This window comes from Clarias gariepinus, chromosome 11 (genome assembly GCF_024256425.1).
Source record: "Clarias gariepinus isolate MV-2021 ecotype Netherlands chromosome 11, CGAR_prim_01v2, whole genome shotgun sequence".
NCBI lineage: Eukaryota > Metazoa > Chordata > Actinopteri > Siluriformes > Clariidae > Clarias > Clarias gariepinus.
Window position 1 is genome coordinate 27,733,593 of NC_071110.1, and position 20,935 is coordinate 27,754,527.

Genomic DNA, 20,935 nt, shown 5'->3' on the forward strand with positions numbered 1-20,935 from the left:
TACCTCTTGCCCAATGGTAAATAAGTACTTGTTTGTCTTATATAGCACAATAAAAATGACTAATAATAACTAATTACATTACAAAATTATTGTCATTAAAAAGTAACCAGTTACATTACAGCGTTACTGTCTAACAAACAGTAACTAGTTCGAGTACTTTTCCATTTCAGAAAATAAAAACTCCTTTGTGATTCCTCATGCATGTTGTTTTTAGTCAAGACCTTTATAATTATTCTACCATCATCACTCAGCGACGTTTGGCCCATAATCTGTTAACTACTAATACCCCTATCTCACCTACGCGGTTTCGCGCGGTGGCTGTAAGTACGATTCATCATGATTCACCGCCAGTTTTGGCACTGTGATTATTTCCGCACGTCGGTCCTCACGTAGTCAAACCGCATATGTGAGATAGGGGTAGAACAGCAGGAATAACAGAGGGGGGTTATCAGGGCCGCGGGGGTTGTAGGACGACTTTCACACACACACACACACACACACACACACACACACACACACACACACACACAGTAACGGATTGGGAATGACTGCTGTCTGGCTCACAGATTGTATAAATTGTCTGAATAACGGATTAAGTTTATGAAAAAATAACTAAATAACTGAGTTGTTAAATGGAGGACATAACGCATTAGATTACTCGTTACATCAAAAAAAGTAATCCAAGTACTCTAACGCGTTACACCCAACACTGGTTACTAAATACTGCATTCAGGTAAGTTTTTCATATTATACAATCCACCTTATTAACTTGGTTTTTAAATAATAAATTTAACACTTTTCATCTTGTCCTACAGAATCCAGGTTACAGTAGGGAAAAAAACCCAAAACGTATAGACAGAAGGGGTGGGGGGGGGGGTTGGGGGGGGGGGTGGGGGGACTTGGGGCAGAGTCACGTGAGAAGAGGGAAAGAAAAAGAAAATGTCAGTGAGCAATAAGGCAGCTGGTGTTATGTGCTGGGGGCTTAGTGTGTGAATGTGCGGGTGTTTGTGTCATCCTCACTGCTCGCCTTGTCAGTGTGTGTGTGTGCGCACTGGAATGATCTGCCCACTGGCTAAATGTCCAGAAGTCCACCACACTTCCTGCTCTACACAATTGTCTCTTCCCTCCCTCAACCTCCTTTACCATGTTTTTATAAGAAACTGAAATGGTCCTCACACACACACACACACACACACACACACACACACACACACACACACACACACACACACACACACACTATATAGCACAACCTTACTTCCCCCTTGTACCTCCTCTTTCTTATGGACAGAAGAAAAGTGACAGAAGGTCTAGACTGCCAGTACCATTTTGTCTACATCTCTCTCTCTCTCTCTCTCTCTCTCTCTCTCTCCCCACTTATTTTCTTCCAATTTGGAGGTGGGCCTGCCCTGGTCTGCATTAGATGTTCCAAAGTTTCCAGATACAATTTACGCTTTTAATTTATGCTTTTGAAGATATATGTGGTGCCCCAGAAATAAGACAGTTTAAAGAAAGCCCAATATTGCAATGACATTCATGTTCATGATGACTGCATGTAAACCTGACTGTAATTGAAGACAATTCCAACAATGAAGTGTTGTCAGTAAGTTAATAATTAGGAATAACGATCTTAATAATAATTTCTCTTTGGTTAAATTAATACTAAAGGTGGATTAAAATCATTGACACAGTGAAACTTGATGGGCACCTGACCATTACACCCATACTGTATGTGGGCCTTCCCAGATCTGTTTTTTACATAGTACAAAGTTTTAAACATATCTTTTATGTTGTAGCAGTAAAATATCATTAAAATAAAAAAAATAAAAAATTATTATCGCATAACTAAGAGGGATAAACATGTTCTAACATGACAATGCTACGGTGGCCGAGAAACCAAAATAACAAAATGAAAACAAAATAACAAATTTGAAAATAAAATAACAAAATGAAAACAAAACAACAAAACTGAAAACAAAACAACAAATTCAAAAACAAAATAGTACAATGCTAACAAAGCAGGCTCTAAGCCAATGTTTGCCAATGTTGAAGTGGAAGAACTCGAGTGGCCTTGAATATATATAGGGCCATGAAAAAGTATTTGCCCTTCCCTAAATTATATATTTTAATGATAGATAATAATAATAATAATAATAATAATAATATACAAAGATTACCCAAGTAAATACAAAATGCAGTTTTTAAATAATGATTTTATTTATTGGGAAGAAAAAGCTGTCCCAACCTGCCTGACCCTGTCTTTCACAGCACTGTGGAAGAATTTTGGCCCACTCTTCTTTGCAGAATTGTTTTAATTCAGTCACACTGGACCCTGACTGAGATTTTTTAGCCTGAATGGTCTGTTTAAGAATCCTGTTTAAGTCCAGACTTTGACTAGGCCCCTCCGAAACCCTAATTTAAAATTTTTTGAGCCATTCAGACGTGGACTTGCTGGTGTTTTTCACACTATTTTGTGTTTGTGACCAAGCGTGCTAGAGTTTGTGGTCAAATCTGATGGCTGGACATTCTTCTTTAGGATTTTCTGGCAAAGCGCAGAATTCATGGTTCCATCAATCATGGCAAGTCGTCCAGGTCATGAAAATGCTTTTCGAAACGCTGTGTTAGTTTTATGTCAGATGTAATGGGACGCACACCTTCTAAAAAGATTATGTGACCTTAGACTGAAGAAGCTACTTGGATAAGTAGTGAAACGTTTCTACTGAACTAAGAAGTCCAGGTGACATGAATCAACCTTCAGACACCATCCAAAATCGTCTCATGAGCCCACAAAGTTTTTTGGAGATAATCAAGATGTTTTTTGGCAAATGTGAAACAAGCCTTTGTGTTCTTTTTGCTCAACAGTTTGCTCACCTTAGAACTCTCCCATGGATGCTATTGTTGCCCAGTCTCCTTTTTATTGCTGAATCAAGAACACTGACCTTAATGAGTCTTTAGATGTTGTTCTGGGTTCTTTATGAGTTCCTGGATAAATCATTGTTGTGCTCTTTGAGTAATTTTGGTAGGAAGGTCACGCCTGGAAAGGTTCACCACTGTTCCAAGTTTTTTCTCCATTGGTGGATAATGGCTCTCATCGTGGTTCGCTGGAGTCCTAGTGCCTTAGATTACAATTTTTTTGTTTCATCTGTTCATGAATTTCTTTGGATCATGTTGCTTTTTTTTTTTTTAGTTTTTTTTGCATGCTTGACTTTGTCAGACAGGTTCTATTCAAGTGATTTTTTGATTCAAAAGGTCTGGCAGTAGTCAGGCCTTGGTGTGGCAAGTGAAATTTAAAAGCTTTCCCACAAATAAAGATTTAGCAAGGGGGGGCAATTACTTTTCCCCATATACTGTAGAGCCAGGTAGGTTTTGACACTTTTTCCCCTTAATAAATGAAGTCATATTTTAAAAAGTGCATTTTGTATTTATTTGGGTTAATCTGTGTAATTTGAAAATGTGTTTAATAATCTTAATCATTTAAATATGAAAAATATGCAAAAAACATATTCAGGAACTGGCAAATACTTTTTTATAGCACTATATACACACAAGGGTGTGTGCATTAAAACAAAATGTAAATTAGTCTCAGGTGTACCTTAAACATATAGCCTGTATTAGTGCATGGCACGTTCACTAAAGTGTAAAGTGTTTATCTGGTATTCGGGTGTCTATAAACTTTTGGTCATATAACGGCTAACGGTATTCACGATTTATGAACCATCCTGCTTTAAAATTGAAATTTCATCAAATATGTTAAATGTGGGATTTGCTATACATGCAATGGATCTTTTGCCATAGCAACGCTATGGCATATTTAAGTGATGCAAAGCCTGGTCACTACTGGTAGAATACTGTAAGTAGGCTAATATTTAATAATAATTACAGTTTTTCCCTCTGATTTGTGTTAGAGCTGATATTAACTTCATCATTTAGTAATCTTGAGCAGCTGACGAAGGTAAGCAAGAAAAACTGACCATGCACGTTAGTCACACAACTGTACGAAGATTCCCTCTATTAACGAAAATAATTTTAAATAGTTCTAAACCTACTTTTATTTAGAGTCAAACAAACATTTACCCTACTGTGCAAGAGGATTCTCCCACTTTCCCAATTTATATCTCCTCACCTATTACATTGAGGTAACCTGTGACCTCCTTGGAGCCAAAGCTGTTGGTGACCTCACAAATGTAGTTGCCTGAATCCTCCATGCGTAGGTCACTGATGGTAAGGCCTGTGAGACGCCTGGTCCAGCGGGAGTCAGCCGGAAGTGGTCTGCCATCCTTCAGCCAGCGGATGGTGGGATTGGGGAAGCCTGAGGCAATGCATGGCAGCTCTACACTGCGCCCCACCTGCACTTCACCTGACTGGAAGCTGTCCATCACTGAGGGTGTGGACTCAGTAGGATCTAGAGTAGACACGAAACACACTAAGTAACAGACATACATAAGCTTGTGTCCCTCCCCCTCTGATCTAGGTTAGAGTTGATATCAGTTTCATCAAACAGCCGATTCCTGAACAGCTTACGGGAATCAGGTGAAGATAACTGGCTGAGCATGTGGATCATACAACCTTACGAAGTTTCTTTCTTTAACAAAAAGCAACATCTTAAAAGACCACATTTAAAATAAAAAAAATACTGAGTTAAAAAACAAACAAACAACAGTCTCAGTAGAACTATAACTGGTTCTCTAATTGAACATAAAACTACATTTTTATACCCACATGCCATTTTGCCGAATTTGCTCCTGACCTCTCCTGACGATTTTAAATCGGCTCAGAAGTCGTTGCGATCGGTACCAATTTGGTAAATTTTTTGTAAACATGGGGATGCCACATCAAACCATTAAGACGGACGTGAAAACGGCTCTATAGCGAATTTTGACACGAAGCAATAACAAAGTGTAAGAGACATCATATTAAAACGATAGGATTTAAAGATGTTATTCCAAGCCCCAAAGAACTGACGAAATCGTACCGTCGCTACCGACATGAAGCCAAATTAAAACGATACTACAGACTATTATGACCATTACTGATGTGTTATCATCATCGTTCCGATAACGACCTCATACCGTCCTGTTAATGCATCGACGGTGTCCTATAGACATTGGAGGAATGGGATATACTGTATGTCCCAATTATTTAACGACAGTGAGCTGAAGGAGTGCATAGAGGATGGTATAAGAACCCATGACCATTGATGACAAGCCCATGCCTTATTTATCCCTCGGCAATGATGCCTTGAGGACTTATTTGATGAAACCCTACAGTAGACATGGACTTACAGATAAAGCGCTTGTGACCAACTACAGGATTTGCAGATGAGACGTGTCGTGGAGAACGGCTTTGGCATCTTTGCCGGTGACCGGTGACGTTTTGTGATGAACAATGTGTTACTTATTGTAAATGTAAATAAAATTTTGATGCAACTTGTACACTGTGTTTTTATTTTGAAGAATAAATATTATAAAAATATATAAATCTATAAAAGAAAATGTACTATTATTTTCCATAGTTTTGAATCAAATGAAATGACCGACCCACATATAAAGTATAAGAATTAATAATGGTGTGGGGTGGTACAGCGGCTTAGTGGTTAGCACTGTCGCCTTGCACCTCTAGGGTCCAGGTTCGATTCCTGCCTCAGGGTGGGTGTGCTTGGAGTCTGTATGTTCTCCCTGTGGGTTGAGCATTGGTAGGTTTCTTTTTGGGTACTCTAGTTTCCTCCCAAAGTCATGCACATTAGGCTAATCCCAAACTGTCCAGGGTGTACCACACCTCGTGCCCTAAGTCTCCTGGGATAGGCTCCAGACCCCGCGACCCTGATAAGTGAGTGAGTAAGTGAGTGAAAAATGATATAGTGCATTTGTTATTGAGTGGAATAGGGGTATTAGGCATTGAGCTGTGACATGAAATTTTGTTATTGTTTATTATTTTGTTTATTAATCCTCTTTATAGTGTATTTTTTTTTCAATTTAGAAATCTTTCACTATTTTGAAGACATCTCTCCTTTAAAGCATTTTTCTGCATATGCCTAAGACTTTTATACTGTTCTACAGAAACTGGATGGAGGAGTACATTTTTGAAGTAAGACATTGCCTATACTATCATGTTATTAATTCTGAAACACAAGTAGGATTGCACACGTTGTAGTGAATGACATTCTTATGGAAACATCTTTAAAAAAAGTTTTTTTTTATATCTTTTTTTGAAGTGTTATTATCTTACTTATAAAAGAAACTAATTGCAGCATACGCACCCATCACAGAGAGGCGAGCACCGTTGCTCTGTCGGGTCTCTCCACTGTATTTGTGTTTGGTAATGCAGCGGTAAGTAGAAAGCGCATCTTCTTTCTGCACGTCTGATATGTACAGGGCTCCATATGATGTCAGGAAAAACCTGTTACCTGCATACAGAGAGAGAAAAGATAAATACACACACACACACACACACACACGCACACACAAACATATATATATGTACTGTATGCGCATATGTACTGTATGTTGGCAAAGATTCTATTTTATACTAGTATACATTTATCCAGTGTGTATCCGTTTTAATGTACACTTAAGAAATTTCACCCTAGAGGGAGTGCTGTTGTACTGAATATCAGCAAGGCTGTCATGCAGTTGTAGGCACAATGGCACAAATAAAGATATTAGGTCTGTGCTTGAGTGTGACATTGCTTTTATACAACAGCATGGCATTGTCACCTATACTTTTTGACAATTTGATGAGTAAAATACCTTAATGATACCTTAATAAAGGACCACAAGCTAACACTTATGCTGAAACTATAAATAATTTCCAGATTTATTAAAGGCATGCGCGAGCTTAGATTGGTTATTTATAGCCAAACAGAAGAGAAACAGAAATGAGGAGTTACCGTTGAGTCTTCTGGTCCGAATCGTTCATTCTTTTACGCTATTAGCGTCTATGAGAGTCAACTGAGAGTCAATGATTTGGACCAGAAGACTCCTGAGAAGAAGAACCGCTCAATTCTGTTTCCTGTGTAATGCACTGTATAGCATATATGGGAGTCACGTGATAAAAGAACGAACGATTCGGACCAAAGACTCAACAGTAACTCCTCATTCCTATTTCCCGTCCATAACCTACTGTACGGGGGTTTTGCGATGCTTTGCGCATGCGCGACCAATAGAAAATGAACGAATCACTCTATGAAACGACTCGTTCTTCTGAGACACGTTAAAGACTCGTTCGAAAAAAGAACGAATCGTTCATAAACGACCCACCACTAACTGGCTGGGAATCAAACCCAGGCCTTCCACATGGCGGCGAGAAACCCTAAGGCTTCACCACTGGTTTACATGGTCATGACTTTGACACAGATACAGTATTCCTACCTACTTAATCCGGTTATTAAGTGTTTTTTCTTCTTCTGTCATCTACCACAGTTAAGTTTTCCATACCGTAGATGTTCCTGGGATAATCAGCCATTCCTTGGAAGAATGTACCAGATAATTGACCTGAGAACAACTCAGGAGCTCAACTTTTGCCATGTCTGTGCTAAGATGTATGATTGCCTTACTTGCAGTGACAGCTCTTTGGACTTTATATTGAGAATTAACAGCAACATTCCAAATGCAAATGCCACACTCGAAATCAACTCTAAATGCAGCTCCAAATGCAAATGCAACTCTAAATGCAAATGTCACACTTGAAATCAACTCTAGACCTTTTATCTACTTACTCACTACAGCCTCACAAGTACTCCAGTTGCTCAGCTGACAAAGGAACACCGTTCAAAACACCTCGCTTTCACTGGGAACTTTGCGATTTTTTTACTAAATTTTTTACCACCTTTCTATATATAAACTGCTATAACAGTGATGTGCATATAAACCCACACACACACCCTCCCAGAGACAGATTTATCACTGTCAACGTCTGGGCTGTAGCCTTGATTAGAGAAATTGCATACTGTACTGTAAGATGTCCGCCTAATTATTTCTAACAACAGAGGTATTCTATTATTTCAAATTTCTTAAAAGAAATATGGATATAAAGAGGTTATAAGTTTGTGGTATCTTCAGGACTGCGATCAGTGAGCTCATGGAATCTTCTTTTACATGCTAAGCAAGTTTAATAAACCAACAAAGCATGAGCAGGTACTTCCACACACACACACACACACACACACACACTGACAAGTAGACTTTACTCAAAGCAATTGAGGAAATTTGTTGTTTATTATCTGAGTTTTGAAAGTTTTTTTTGTTTTGTTTTGATTGTTTGCAATTGTATATTGGCAGTCCAGTAGTTACCCCTCAAGGGTACAGGTTCCATTCCCGCCTCAGGTCTGTGTGTGTGCATGGAGTTTGAATGTTCTCCCCAGGCTTGGTGGGTTTTCTCAAGGAGGAATAAATATAATGGTCACCATTGACCTCCCCAATCCCTAGTTGGGCGACAGAGGTTCCAAGATGGATGGATGGATGGATGGATGGATGGATGGATGGATGGAATTTAATATTGTGTTGAATACATGCATGGATTGAAGCCTGATGGACTAAGCCTGAGTAGTTACCCCTTAAAGCCACTGCTGTGTCCACAATAATTTTGGTTAGGGTAAAATCACTTTGAAATTCCTTTTGCACATACTGCTTGCCAGCTGTATGTCAGGAAGCATGGTTAACCCTGACATGGCATCCTTGGAGCAGATCCTACACAGTTTGGCAGTGTTGGGGCTTGAACCTCTGGCCTGGTATCATCTATCAAACAAGACTAGACTTATAGCGTATATAGTTATATTCAATGATAATTTATAACCATATAGGAATGGTCAATGCAAAAATGTAAGGTTTTAAGCTGATTAAAATGGAACAAAGTAGTGCACTGCACTGAGGGATAACCTCATAATAGTGAAATAGGGAAAACCTTATAATAACATCTAGACTTACTAAATAATGCAATGTAAAGTTGTTTGCATAAAAACAAATTTTGGGCCAATAGTGTGTCACTTCATGTGTGATAATGATGTCACATACTCCCAGAACCACTTTTTTACAATTTTGAATTATAGATAATGCCTGTGCCATCAGGGAAGAAAAAAAAAATGCCACATAATGCTGCTGAGCCTAGACGTGATCGACTGACGCAACCCCAGATCATAAAACTGCCTCCAGGGGCTTGTACTGTACACTGGCCACTATGCATGATGGGGGGCATCGCTACATATGCTTACCTTCTTACCCTGACGCACCCATCGCTCTGGAATACGATCAACCCGGACACATCAGACATCATGACCTTTTTCCATCGCTACAAAGTCCAATCTTTATGCTCCCTAGCAAATTGAAGCCTTTAATCCTGATTAGTCCCACTATGAAATTCCTATGGTTTCTTATGGATGCACAGCTGTTTATTCCAAATCCTGTGAGTTCTCTTTTTGCATTGCGAGTGTGAAAATGATCTTAATTTCACTGTTAAACACTATTTTTTTTACCCATGTGACTTCACTTAGCATTTACTGTAAGTGATCTCCAAGCATGGGCATTCATGTTTTTTTTTAAACCACATTCCTTATGCAAATTTCACAGTTCATCACTATTGTTCCATATCTTAATAATGCATTGGACAGTTTTTAACCCAATTACAATTAAAGAAATTCTAATATATCCTTTGGCTAATGCAAATCAATATTTTAACCCTTCTGAAAAAGCTTCCTTTCTTTCTTTCTTTTTTTTTGCCAGGCAGCGTATAATATACGCACGTGTGTGTGCGTGTGTGCACATGGGTATTGTTGTCATGCTGAGAGCTGAGCCTGGCAAACTGTAATTTGAGATTCGGCCCTCACATTCCAACCTGCATATTAAGTCTTACAGGATAATGTGCACTTGGCGATGTTAAGTCTCGACAACAGTAGCGCAACACTGTCACAACACTTCAACCAGTGTGAGAGAGCAAAGGGTGGGCACGGGGGAAGAGAGAGAGAGAGAGAGAGAGAGAGAGAGAGAGAGAGAGAAATGGTGCTACAGAGCACTACAGAGAAATCTAGCTACACAAAAATAAGAGATATGTGAAAGATAGACACCAGTAGGTAAATTTAACAGAAAGATGCTACAGGGATACATAATTCACAATTTATTTCTTCTATATTCTTTGTTCTTGGCTATGCATGTATTAACCTGTAGTGTGAGTAGTGTGAAATCGCTCCTGTTTCCTCTATACAGTATGTCTGCTAGGAGTGTTAAAAATACCCACTGGGTAATATAAATGTGGCATTTTTAAATCAAAAAAGGAACTAAAAATCAGATGGTACACATTACATACAATTACAGTTGGAACAACCTAGGATCAGTGTAGTTCCTAATATAAATGAGTTAGACCAGCCTGGGGAGGATCTGAAGAAATATAGACAAGCAGAATTGGCAGAAATGCACTCATGGACAGGAGAAACGTTGCACTATAAATAAAAAAATCCATATAAATAAAAGATTTTGACTGTACATTGGTCAGAACTCTTTCTATCTTTCAATTATATCTTAATATTAAATACTTTGAAGGACCCGAAACCAATGTCAGAAATAAAAAAAATATGTCTGTAATTCTGTCTGTATGTCTGTTGGTCTGTCCAGCCAGATTTTGTCACAGCATCACGCAAAACTGGCTGAACAGAATTGAATAAAACTTTGGCATTACTTAGGTATTTGCTTAAAGTTAAACCTGCACCAATATTCAATTCAAATGTTAAGTAGAAGACAAGTTGTGAGCAATTACATGCCAGATTATGTCAAAGCATCTTTTTTTTTACTCTTTGACTATGTGAAAGACAGAAAAAACCATGATGCAGGAGAAATCCTCAATGCAAGCACACGACAGCGTGACTCATCGTGGCTTACTCCAAAAAAAAAAAAAAAAAAAGGAACGTATACTATGAAAACTTAATCATGCGCCATCTATTAAATCAAAATGTTGCGTAAAAGGGAAGTTATCAGCAGTTATGGGCCGGATGCTGATTTTTAGCTTTATCCTTTTTAACTATTTCTACAAACTCTTCACCAGTCCACGACGGCTATTTATGTAAATAAATGATTTAATCAATTAGTTAATTAATTATTTAATAAATTAATAAATGTATTGTTATGAAAACCCCAGATCTACTTTATAAGGTAAAAATACAGTCATGTTCAGTAGAGCATTTCTTTATCATAATGGATACCTTAACTTACATCTTCTTAAGGTCCATAATGGTTCTTATGTCCAGCTGTCTTGGTATCAAAAAAAAGGAAAACATTCCGATTGAGCATTTTGTCTTCACACCTTTTAGACAATGCTAGCAGGTATCAGACTTGATATGCAGACTTGATTGCAACTGGCAACGCAAACAGACATCACCAGACAGTTTGGAGTTGCCAGGAATAACATTTTCAGGCTATGGAACTCATTCCAAACAACTGGTTCGACTGCTGATCGCCCTAGGTCTGGAAGTCCAAGAGTGACAATGCCAAGACTAGACAGGCGCCATAATTTGATGAAGACATTCATTCGAGAAACCATACAGAAAATGCCGGAATTACTACTACCGGTGTTGCAGGGTTACACACGATATTTCATTCAACTATTTCATGGAGTTTGGCTGCAGCTGGACTTGCTGGACAAGTTGTACCATGGGCCAGTGTTGATTATGTATGCATCTTTGACTGAATATCACCTGAATTTTAAATTTCTGGTGCTGATGAACACAGATTTTTGTATAAATAAATTTTGTAAAAAAAATTATATGTGCAATGTTGTCTATGAGTATATATGATAAAGCCTATCAATAATCTATAGAATTATAAACATATAAACACAAAAGATCAATGACTAATGAAGAAAGGGGAGGAGAAAGGGTTTGGTGCCAGCTAGAACGGGCTGGGTATCAGCTGGATTTATTCTCATTATACTGTACAGAGGTCAGCACTTCATCAACCTCCCCAAGCGCCCATCGATGTTCTTTGCAAACCCCAAAATGGCTTATCAGCCCTTACTTTCACATACAGTAGGGGTGAATGGCAGTAAGAGAGAAAGACCTCTTCTGGGCTGGATCTAGACAGAGATTCTGGGTTTTAACAGTAAATACACCAATCCGCAGAGCAGACTGTGCTGGTCAAAGTCCAATCAGTGATTTCTGAGGAAGGCAATGTGTACGCTCATGCCAGCAAGATTTGTACATTGCTATGATCATTCCATCAGGACCACTGCTGTCATGCAGGTATTAAAAAAAAAACTAAACAAGTTATTAATACTTAATAAAGCTAAACAGGAAACAGATGTCATTGTTAATGTTATAGTACATCATCCACAAATCAGCCAGCTGAAACTACACTCTCAGAAATGCAGCTCACCAGCACTTTATAGTAATAGAGTCATGGTAAGTTTACTGACTTGGTTTAACTGTATTGCAACATACAGTGGTACCTGAGCATCCATCCCGGACGATCCGGAGGCGAGTTGTTAAGGCGAAATTTATATTGCGAAACGCATTTTTCTATAAGAAATAGTGTAAATGCAGATAATCCGTTCCAGCCACACAAAAATATTACATTTTATGTTATAAGTCATTAAACCTAACTTAACCTTAATTTATGATTCCTTTGGCACCAACTAATAAAAACCAAACTAAAAGTGGCTCAGTTTTATTCCTACTACTGTCCTAGATAACATTCTTGGAACTCATGGTGCTACAGTACGTCTTCACTAAATCTTAAACAAATAAATAATTCTGAAAATATGTAAACTTGCTTATTTGGCTATCCACTGATGTAAACAAGTTTTGAATGGCTCACGGCCAGACACGAAACTTAGCCGGCGTTTAGTTTGGCTGGGTCCGGTCATTCATATGCTAAAAATTCTTTGTATGCCGAGACAAATTGCTTGCAAAATTTTAGTTCTTAAGGCGAAAAACAAGCTCATTTTCTATCACTATGATACAGAAAGGCTTTTATATAGTTAACCTCCTTTACCTTCCTTTCTTAATTTTAAAACCACTAGCAACCACTGATAGATACAATATATATACAGATAGATAGATAGATAGATAGATAGATAGATAGATAGATAGATAGATAGATAGATAGATAGGTGACAAGGTAGGTGGGTAAGTAGATGCTTCGTTGACCTTGAAATTCAAACATACCCAATGAAAAGAAAGTCACAGTAAGCTTGTAGGTGATGGCTAAAACCATGTGGAGCAAACACACTCAAGAGACATAGCACGTGGGAAATGACCTACGCAATGAATGCTGACAATGCTATATATCCAGAATAGCATAAAATAAATGAGGTTAAAATAACATAGATAAAGACATAAAACTATTTATTTTAAAAAGAAATAAATAAAATAGAGTAGCATGTGTTATCCAAGTTAAAGAAATGAACAAAGCCTCAGTAGCAGTGCAGCATTGAGTTCTTCAAGGGACACGAGTAGTGCAGAATCAAGTTTAGGTACTGACAAGGTCCATGTAGATTAGTGTACTAAAAATGGGAACAGGCAGAGAACTGAAGTTGAAAAAAGTAGTGAGTGTGTGGAAGAGGGGCCCTCAAGCTCAAATCTCCCAACCCCTGTCCCACTGGCCCCGTGGAGTATTTTGGCTCCCATGCAAATGAAAATTCTGTGGCCATGTTAACGAGGATGGCATTTCAAACTGTTTGGCCCATTACTTATTAATGTTCTGCCTCAACCGCCCAGCATGCCACTAACCCCCTCCCCACTCCATTTGAGTTCCCTTTTTCCTGCGTACTCACTGTTGCTAGGGCCTCTGAGCTCACATGACACCAGTTAGGGGGCACTGCAGTGGCATGCGCACAGACAGAAGAAAGCGCAAGTGTGTGCACTAAAAAGAATCATTTAAATATTGTTTTAATAGATAGTTTCAAGAATCTGATTGGCTGGGATTGAGAAGGGGAAACATGAATAATTCAGAGAGAATATGGTAAGGTAACAATGGAAAAGTGACACAAACAATGGGTGGGTGGATAGTTGTATAAGACACAATGCATAAAATGCATAAAATCATGTACATAAGTCAAAAGTTTCAGTTTATGTTCAGAGCAAACATCTGATATTGAAAAATGGGGAAAATGGGGTAAAAAAGGGATTTCAGTTCATTTGACCTGGGCAAAAAAGATTTTTTGCGACTATCATAGTGAATATCATTAATCTTTGGCCAAAGACCCTGTATTGATGAAAAGAGGAGTCGAACCACAGGAGAATCCTCGCCATCACATTTTAAAAGAATTCAATGGGGACCCCAATAAATGGTCAATTGATGCTATGGAAATGGTTCCTTATGCTCCCAGAACCACTCTTTTACGATCTGAGCCTAATAACTTCTGACATTTCTGTACCAACAGGAAAGAAAAAACCCATATATGTGATAAACTGGTCATTCAATACATTCAGGTCATCAAAGGCTTTTATTTTATTGCCACACCATGTTGTTGAGTGTAGACCTGGATGACTGAAGTGACCCGAGACCGTATCACACTCCCTCCAGAGGCTTGATCAGTGGCCACTATGCCTGATGCAAACTTGTATCGCTTTATGTGTACTATTCTTACCCTGGTGCACCAATCGCTCGTAAAGAAAAGGGTCAGTCTGGACTCATCAGACCACATGACCTTTTGACATTACTCCAAAGTCCAATCTTTTTACACTCCCTAGCGAGTGTAAGTCTAAGTTCAGTAATTTTTTGGGGGGACAAACAGCTGTTTAGCACCGATCTTGTGCGTTCTTATCTCATGCATGTTGAAATGCTCTTATTTAACAACTGAACATGGCTGTAAATTACTGCATGAGTTGGGGTTCCAAGAATAGTTACCAGCTGAAACATTATTTGGGTATTTCCTTATTTAAACCCAAATGGTGACAACAGTACATCATATATGCAGTTTCATATTATTTTAGACGTACCATACACAAAACTCAACCACCCACTATTTGCACTATGACTCCACACACACCAAACAGAGAGAGAAGAACTGTCCATTGTACATTCCTTCCCTTCCCCTTCGTTTTTAAGCACATTAACAATTTTATGTCAAATAAAAGTTACAGGTATTTTGTATCTAAATAATCTTAACCAGATCATATTTCTTTTAGGAATTAGCCCGTGACAAACAAAAGGACATCACCTCCTAGCAATAGCCCCACACCCCCTCTCACCATCTGCCCAATTATGAATCTAATTCCCTTAAGAATCAAAGTGGTTGCTGAGATGAGCGTTCAATAGTGAGGCCACACAGCTAATGAAAGGTGCCTTTTGCACTCTGATATTAACACAGTCCTCGTATCAGTGTTTTGGGAAAAACAGTGCACATTTAGGAACATCTGTCACATCTCAAGACCTGGATAGCACCCCTCTAATCCCTCTGCTTTTTCTCTGAGCCTGAAGTACAAAGTTGCAACCTGGAAAGGGTGTATGCTTCCCTGTCACTCTAATCCTGGTTTTCTTATCTTGTACTTCTTTACCGTTTGACCCTTTGTTTCCTTTTTCTTATTGTTACTCAATTTCTTTTTCTCTTTCTTTCTGCCAGTAGTTGTATAAGGGTGGGATGTATTGTGAAGGACTAATGTGCTCATTAAAAAAGCATGCTTCACTGTCAAATGCCAGCTGCCAATCCCTGCCCCCCCTTCCGCATGCAAACGTGGCACCCCAATATTTCTATTCCACAACAACTGTAAAAGAAAAAAGAAAAAAAAAAAACACTATCAAAGTGGGATGAGAAATCTTCTTCACACTTCTAGTAATGATTAAATGTTAACACATAAAGCAGAATTCAATAGATTGGTCCTAAAGATTCAATGGGCACAAGTGTAATGCAGTGGTGGAAATAAAGGTGTGATAGTGAATGAGGGCAGAGGACAAAAGGAGCTCAAGTAAAGAAGGCAGATGTCAAACAATTGGAATGACAAGAAGGACGGAAAAAATAAGGATAGAACAAAGATTGGACAGACTAAATGAAAAACGTACACTATAGCCATACTTTCATATCTGCTCTCTTATCATGCACTTATACAGTATATGTGTTACTATTATGTAGATGTTTGTGTAACTGTGTTGTTTTCGTCCGTCAGTCCCTTATCACAGCTATCTTGGACCGAAACAGCAAAGCTCAATACCAGGAAGCTCTTTTGTCTCATTGAATAAAGCATATACCCTTAAGGAATCATTCTCTTAGTCCAGAACAAAACATGTTGCTTGATATTCCAGCAGAACTGCAAAGAGAGAGAGAGAGAGAATAAATGGTGTGCAAGAAGTGATGGCCTAAATCAATGCAGGAAACCAGACCAGCTTTCAAATGGAAATATTCTTATGTTTGAGTAAAGTAGTGGAAAATTAAAGAAAAATTGCATTTACCAGATGCACTTATCCAGAGCTTGTTTATTGCATTATACATCTAAGCATTTGGGGCTTAAGGGCCTTGCGCAAGGGCCCAACAGTGGTGCTAGGGTCTGAATCTGGGATCTTCTGATCAGTAGCTCAAAGCCTTAACCACTGAGCTATCGCTTGCCTTTATAAAGCTATTGTTTAACCCTCAAAAGATTAAATTAATACAAACTTAAAAGCTGTAAAGGAATTCAATCCAATACCCATAAATGAAGTGCTCGTGATAAACATGTTATAATTAGGGCTCCAGATAAACCCAAATATTTAGGAGCTAAATCTAATTGTTTGGCAAGCTAGCCAGGTAAGCTTGCATGCATAACACACCTTAGTTATTACAGCACTAGGCGAGTTTCAAAAGCTGGCAAGTAAAAGAAAAAGGGGAAAAAAATTAAATAGATGATGTCATTAATACATTTATAATGCTCATAATAATACTTGTCAGCAGTTGATGAAATTAATTGCAAAATAACAGAACGTTTAATGACATATAATACAATTGAGTTTTATTTCACTGGCCTCTAAAACAGCACGCATGGGCACATCGATACCTTGCTCATGCCATCTGGGTTGAAGAATGTGATATTTGTTTGACCACAAAATAATTTCAAACAAAAAGGATGAAATTTCAGCAAAAATATGACTGGAATTTTGCTCTGGAGAACGGCAAGCAGTTAGTTGGCTATATAAAGAAAGCTAGACATCTTGCTTTAGCTGTTTTAGTAGCTGTTGCCAGCACTGCTATGAAATTCCTGCAATGTCGGTGCTGACTAACGAGGTCAGTGTCCTATATGTGCACTGAATTCATATGAACTCAGATCTGCTCATATCAGATAAATAACTAATCTAGGACTCAAATCAGATCTGAAAAAAAAAAACAGCTTTGTGCAATTAAACAGCCCGAACGAACGAATCAACAAATAAATAAATAAATAAATAAATACGATCATCACATAATTGTAAAAATCAGTTAGGATCACTTCACTTGAGGATGGTAATGTAAAAGTAGTAAAAATGGTTCTGGCTGATGTGAAGCATTTACAGTGGTACATCGTCATACCAATGCCAATCCGGTTTTTGCCATAAGAACCGAAATTATGCCAAAAAAATTCCTCCTTTTTTGGCATACCGAGTCAAACCGAACATGGGACCGAACAAGTTGCACGTTTGTCCAGGAGCCGTTCAAAACTTGTCTGCATCAGTGGAAAGCCAATAAAGCAAGATTACATATGTTTTTGTTTTTTTTTTCATTCTGTGCAAGATTTAGTGAAGACATAGCACCATGTGTCCCAAAAATGTTAGCAAGCACGGTAGCAAGAAGAAAAGGGAACCACTTTAAGTTTCGTTTTCCAATAAACGCCAGTTCCAAGAGGAATCATGAATTAAGGTTAAGTGAGGTTTTATGTATATTTATTTTATATTTTACTTCAATTACATGTCTTTTCTAAATGTTTCGATTGTTTATTATTATTTTCCATTGGGAAAATGCGTTTCACAATACATAAATTTCGCCTTAAGAATGTGTTTCCGGAACAGATTAAATCCGTGTGCAACGGTACCACCGAAAAATGGCTGGAAATCAAAACTGAGGGAGAGAGAGAGAGAGAGAGAGAGAGAGAGAGAGAGAATTGATAACACTTAGTTTATTTATCAGGAATAGAAAAAAATTTTTTAAATGACTTAATAGTGATGGGGAAAATATTGATTTAGTAAGGTATCGCAGTCTATCGCCGTACTGAATTTGGAAATTATTTCTTAAAATTAATTTTAACTTATATATGTGTTTGCATTTAAGATGGTAAAATCTTATAATCGCAAGGTCATCTATTCACATACAGCATCCTGGGTGGTAGGAATAGATTATTTTCTAAATTTGTTTAGAATTGCAACAAAATACAAAACGTATATAAATATTTGATGTTGTCACAAAAGGAAATTATTGAACAGAATTATAGTAATCATAAACATATTCTTACTGATAAGCACCTAAATACTTTGTCCTACAGAAAACCTGAAATCGCTAACATTGTCTGTGGTTTAAAAAGCAGAAAAGGTCAGTTAAATGTAAATATCTAAAAAACTGTGTGTGTGTGTGTGTGTGTGTGTGTGTGCGCGTGTGTGTGTGTGTGTGTGTGTGCGCGTGTATGTGCATGCGTGCGTCCATGCGTGTGTGTGTTAGGTAGCGTTAAACTTGGCAGATAGTGATTGATATTGACTTGGTTGGTGAGTTTGACAAGAAAGCCAGTCTACAATACTACTATAGAATGTATTACACATGCACACACAGAGTCTGTTCCCACACCAATCAATACAGAATCTGTCCAAGGAGAGTCTGCCTTTGTCTACTCCCACACTACAGTAAGTATGCCAAAAAACTACTCTCTGAGGACTGTCGGTGTTCTGAAATCTAAAATCACCATCAGATAAAGTACATCTCATCATATTTTCATTCCAAATGTGATTATACATTTGTCCATCCCTGACTTCATGAATTATTAGTATACGTTTATTTTCAGTAATTAAAAGCTACTGAAAAATCCTTGAGTTTGTTGTGCAGTTTAGATTTTTTTTTTTTTTGTAAATATACAGGAACCTGAGATCTAAGCGATTAGACAAGTTGTTTTGATGTCTAGCCCTTAAAACTCAAAGCATTTTAAACATTAATTGTAAACATATCTATCATTAAATAAACATATACAGCATAGAGCTCAGGACTGTGCAGTATAGAGTGACATATCCTTTTCTTCAGCACAACCTAGGCAATATGAGGAACTGAAGTTTAGTTCATTTTAACCGGCTATACAAACATGACTGAGCAAAAAAAAAAAAAAAAAAATTTTTTTTTTTATTTTAAAAATTGTTCACGTAGGAAAAGACCACATGTTTTATTGTCGTTTTCAGTTGTTTCTCAAAATGTATATATATATTGCAAAAATGTAGAACTCCTAAAATAAGCATATTATTATTGTTCATTAATCAATTAATTAATTAATTAATTTATATATTTATATATATATATATATATATATATATATATATATATATATATATATATATAAATTTAAATTAATTAATTAATGAACAATAATAATATGCTTATTTTAGGAGTTCTACATTTTTGCAACGTCATTCCTAAATTCTGGTAGTGGTAAAATTTACCCTTTATAAAAGTAATGATAACTTTCGATCTACCCGACATATCCATAAACCTGACATAAAAAATCTGAAGCCTCCCCATTAACACACTGTCAAGGCGTTCACATAGCACTTTTTTTTTTATTATCATTGACCTATGCTGTGATGTGCCTGCCGCAGATCTGTGCCACTTGAGTTTTAGGGGATTTTTTTTTTAAGCATAAAAATAATTGTTTTCCTGGCCCATATACTAATAAGGAAGTACAGTAGAACAAAAGAAGGGGGGGGGGGTGAACATGTATCACTGTGGATACAGATGTTGAAGAAAAGGAGAGAGAGAGAGAGAGAGAGAGAGAGAGAGAGAGAGACTTTATACCCAAACCTTCCCTGCACAACTGTCTCTTCTGCATCAATGCCCTGTGCTCTGCCCTAATTTACCCAATGTCACTATAATCAGTAAACAGCTGAGGGAAACGGGGGAGGGGACGAAAGGAAAGCAGAACATGAAAGAGAGTCTAGAGAAAGATTTATTGAAAGAAAACAAAAATCCTTAAAACATACAACATGCTGATAAAGGGAATAAACACACAAGAGTTTTTAGAATTCCTAAGTTATATAACTATTAATCTAAGACTGGAATAATAGATACACAGGACAACCAACTATGATTATACAATATGGTTATGAAATATGATTACGAAGTACAAATTGTACATATTGGTTTCTGTGTGTGACATCTAGTAATCCGGTAATTACAACGCACATTTTCCTCCCAAAAAATAATTTAGGTGAAACTTCTTGTTTGACATTGACATTCCGAAATGCACACTTTTTCACTTAATGGGTCATTTTTCGAGAGAGAGAAAGAGAGAGAGAGAGAAGCATATAAAAATGTTGATTAGGGGTAGTGTCACTCACTAAGGACTGTCCTATCTCCTGTGGCAATCATTATCCCGTCACATCTACTGCAAATGGAAATATGTTTTAGTATAGAATTATGTAAAAAAAAAAAAAACGAAAAAAAAAAACGTAGCTTTGTGCAGTAGTGCTTTGGTTTTCATCCGAGTACCAAGAATGCAGGAGACAAAAGAAGACGTTGCGGGAAGGACAATATGAAAATGTGATGAAAAGAATGAAGAGAGAATTGGTAGAAGAATTGAGAAAAAGGAGAGCTTCATAATTTATGAGCCATGCACCATGTGTCTGGTAACATCTGCTGTGGCATGGCTAATGTGTGTTCCCCTTTTTCCCCTCCCACACACACACACACACACACACACACACACACACACACACACACACACACACACACACATATACATATACAGACGATCAGACAGTAGTAATGCATATATGTGAATGTATGCATGTGTGTGTGAATGTATATCTATCTATCCATCTATCCATCT

At 37.6% G+C, this 20,935-nt stretch overlaps 1 protein-coding gene across 3 annotated transcripts in view; it reads right to left on the reverse strand.

Annotated features, from left to right (window-relative positions):
* The window catches only part of LOC128533133 (cell adhesion molecule DSCAML1), a 99,560-nt gene that overhangs the window by 41,023 nt on the left and 37,602 nt on the right, over window positions 1–20,935 (reverse strand). For all 3 annotated transcript variants that reach the window (XM_053507359.1, XM_053507360.1, XM_053507358.1), the window contains exons 3-4: window positions 6,257–6,403; window positions 4,124–4,402 (exon numbers count right to left, since the gene is read on the reverse strand). In XM_053507359.1, the coding sequence (XP_053363334.1) occupies window positions 4,124–4,402; window positions 6,257–6,403 (426 nt within the window). The remainder of the gene's footprint in view (window positions 1–4,123; window positions 4,403–6,256; window positions 6,404–20,935) is intronic.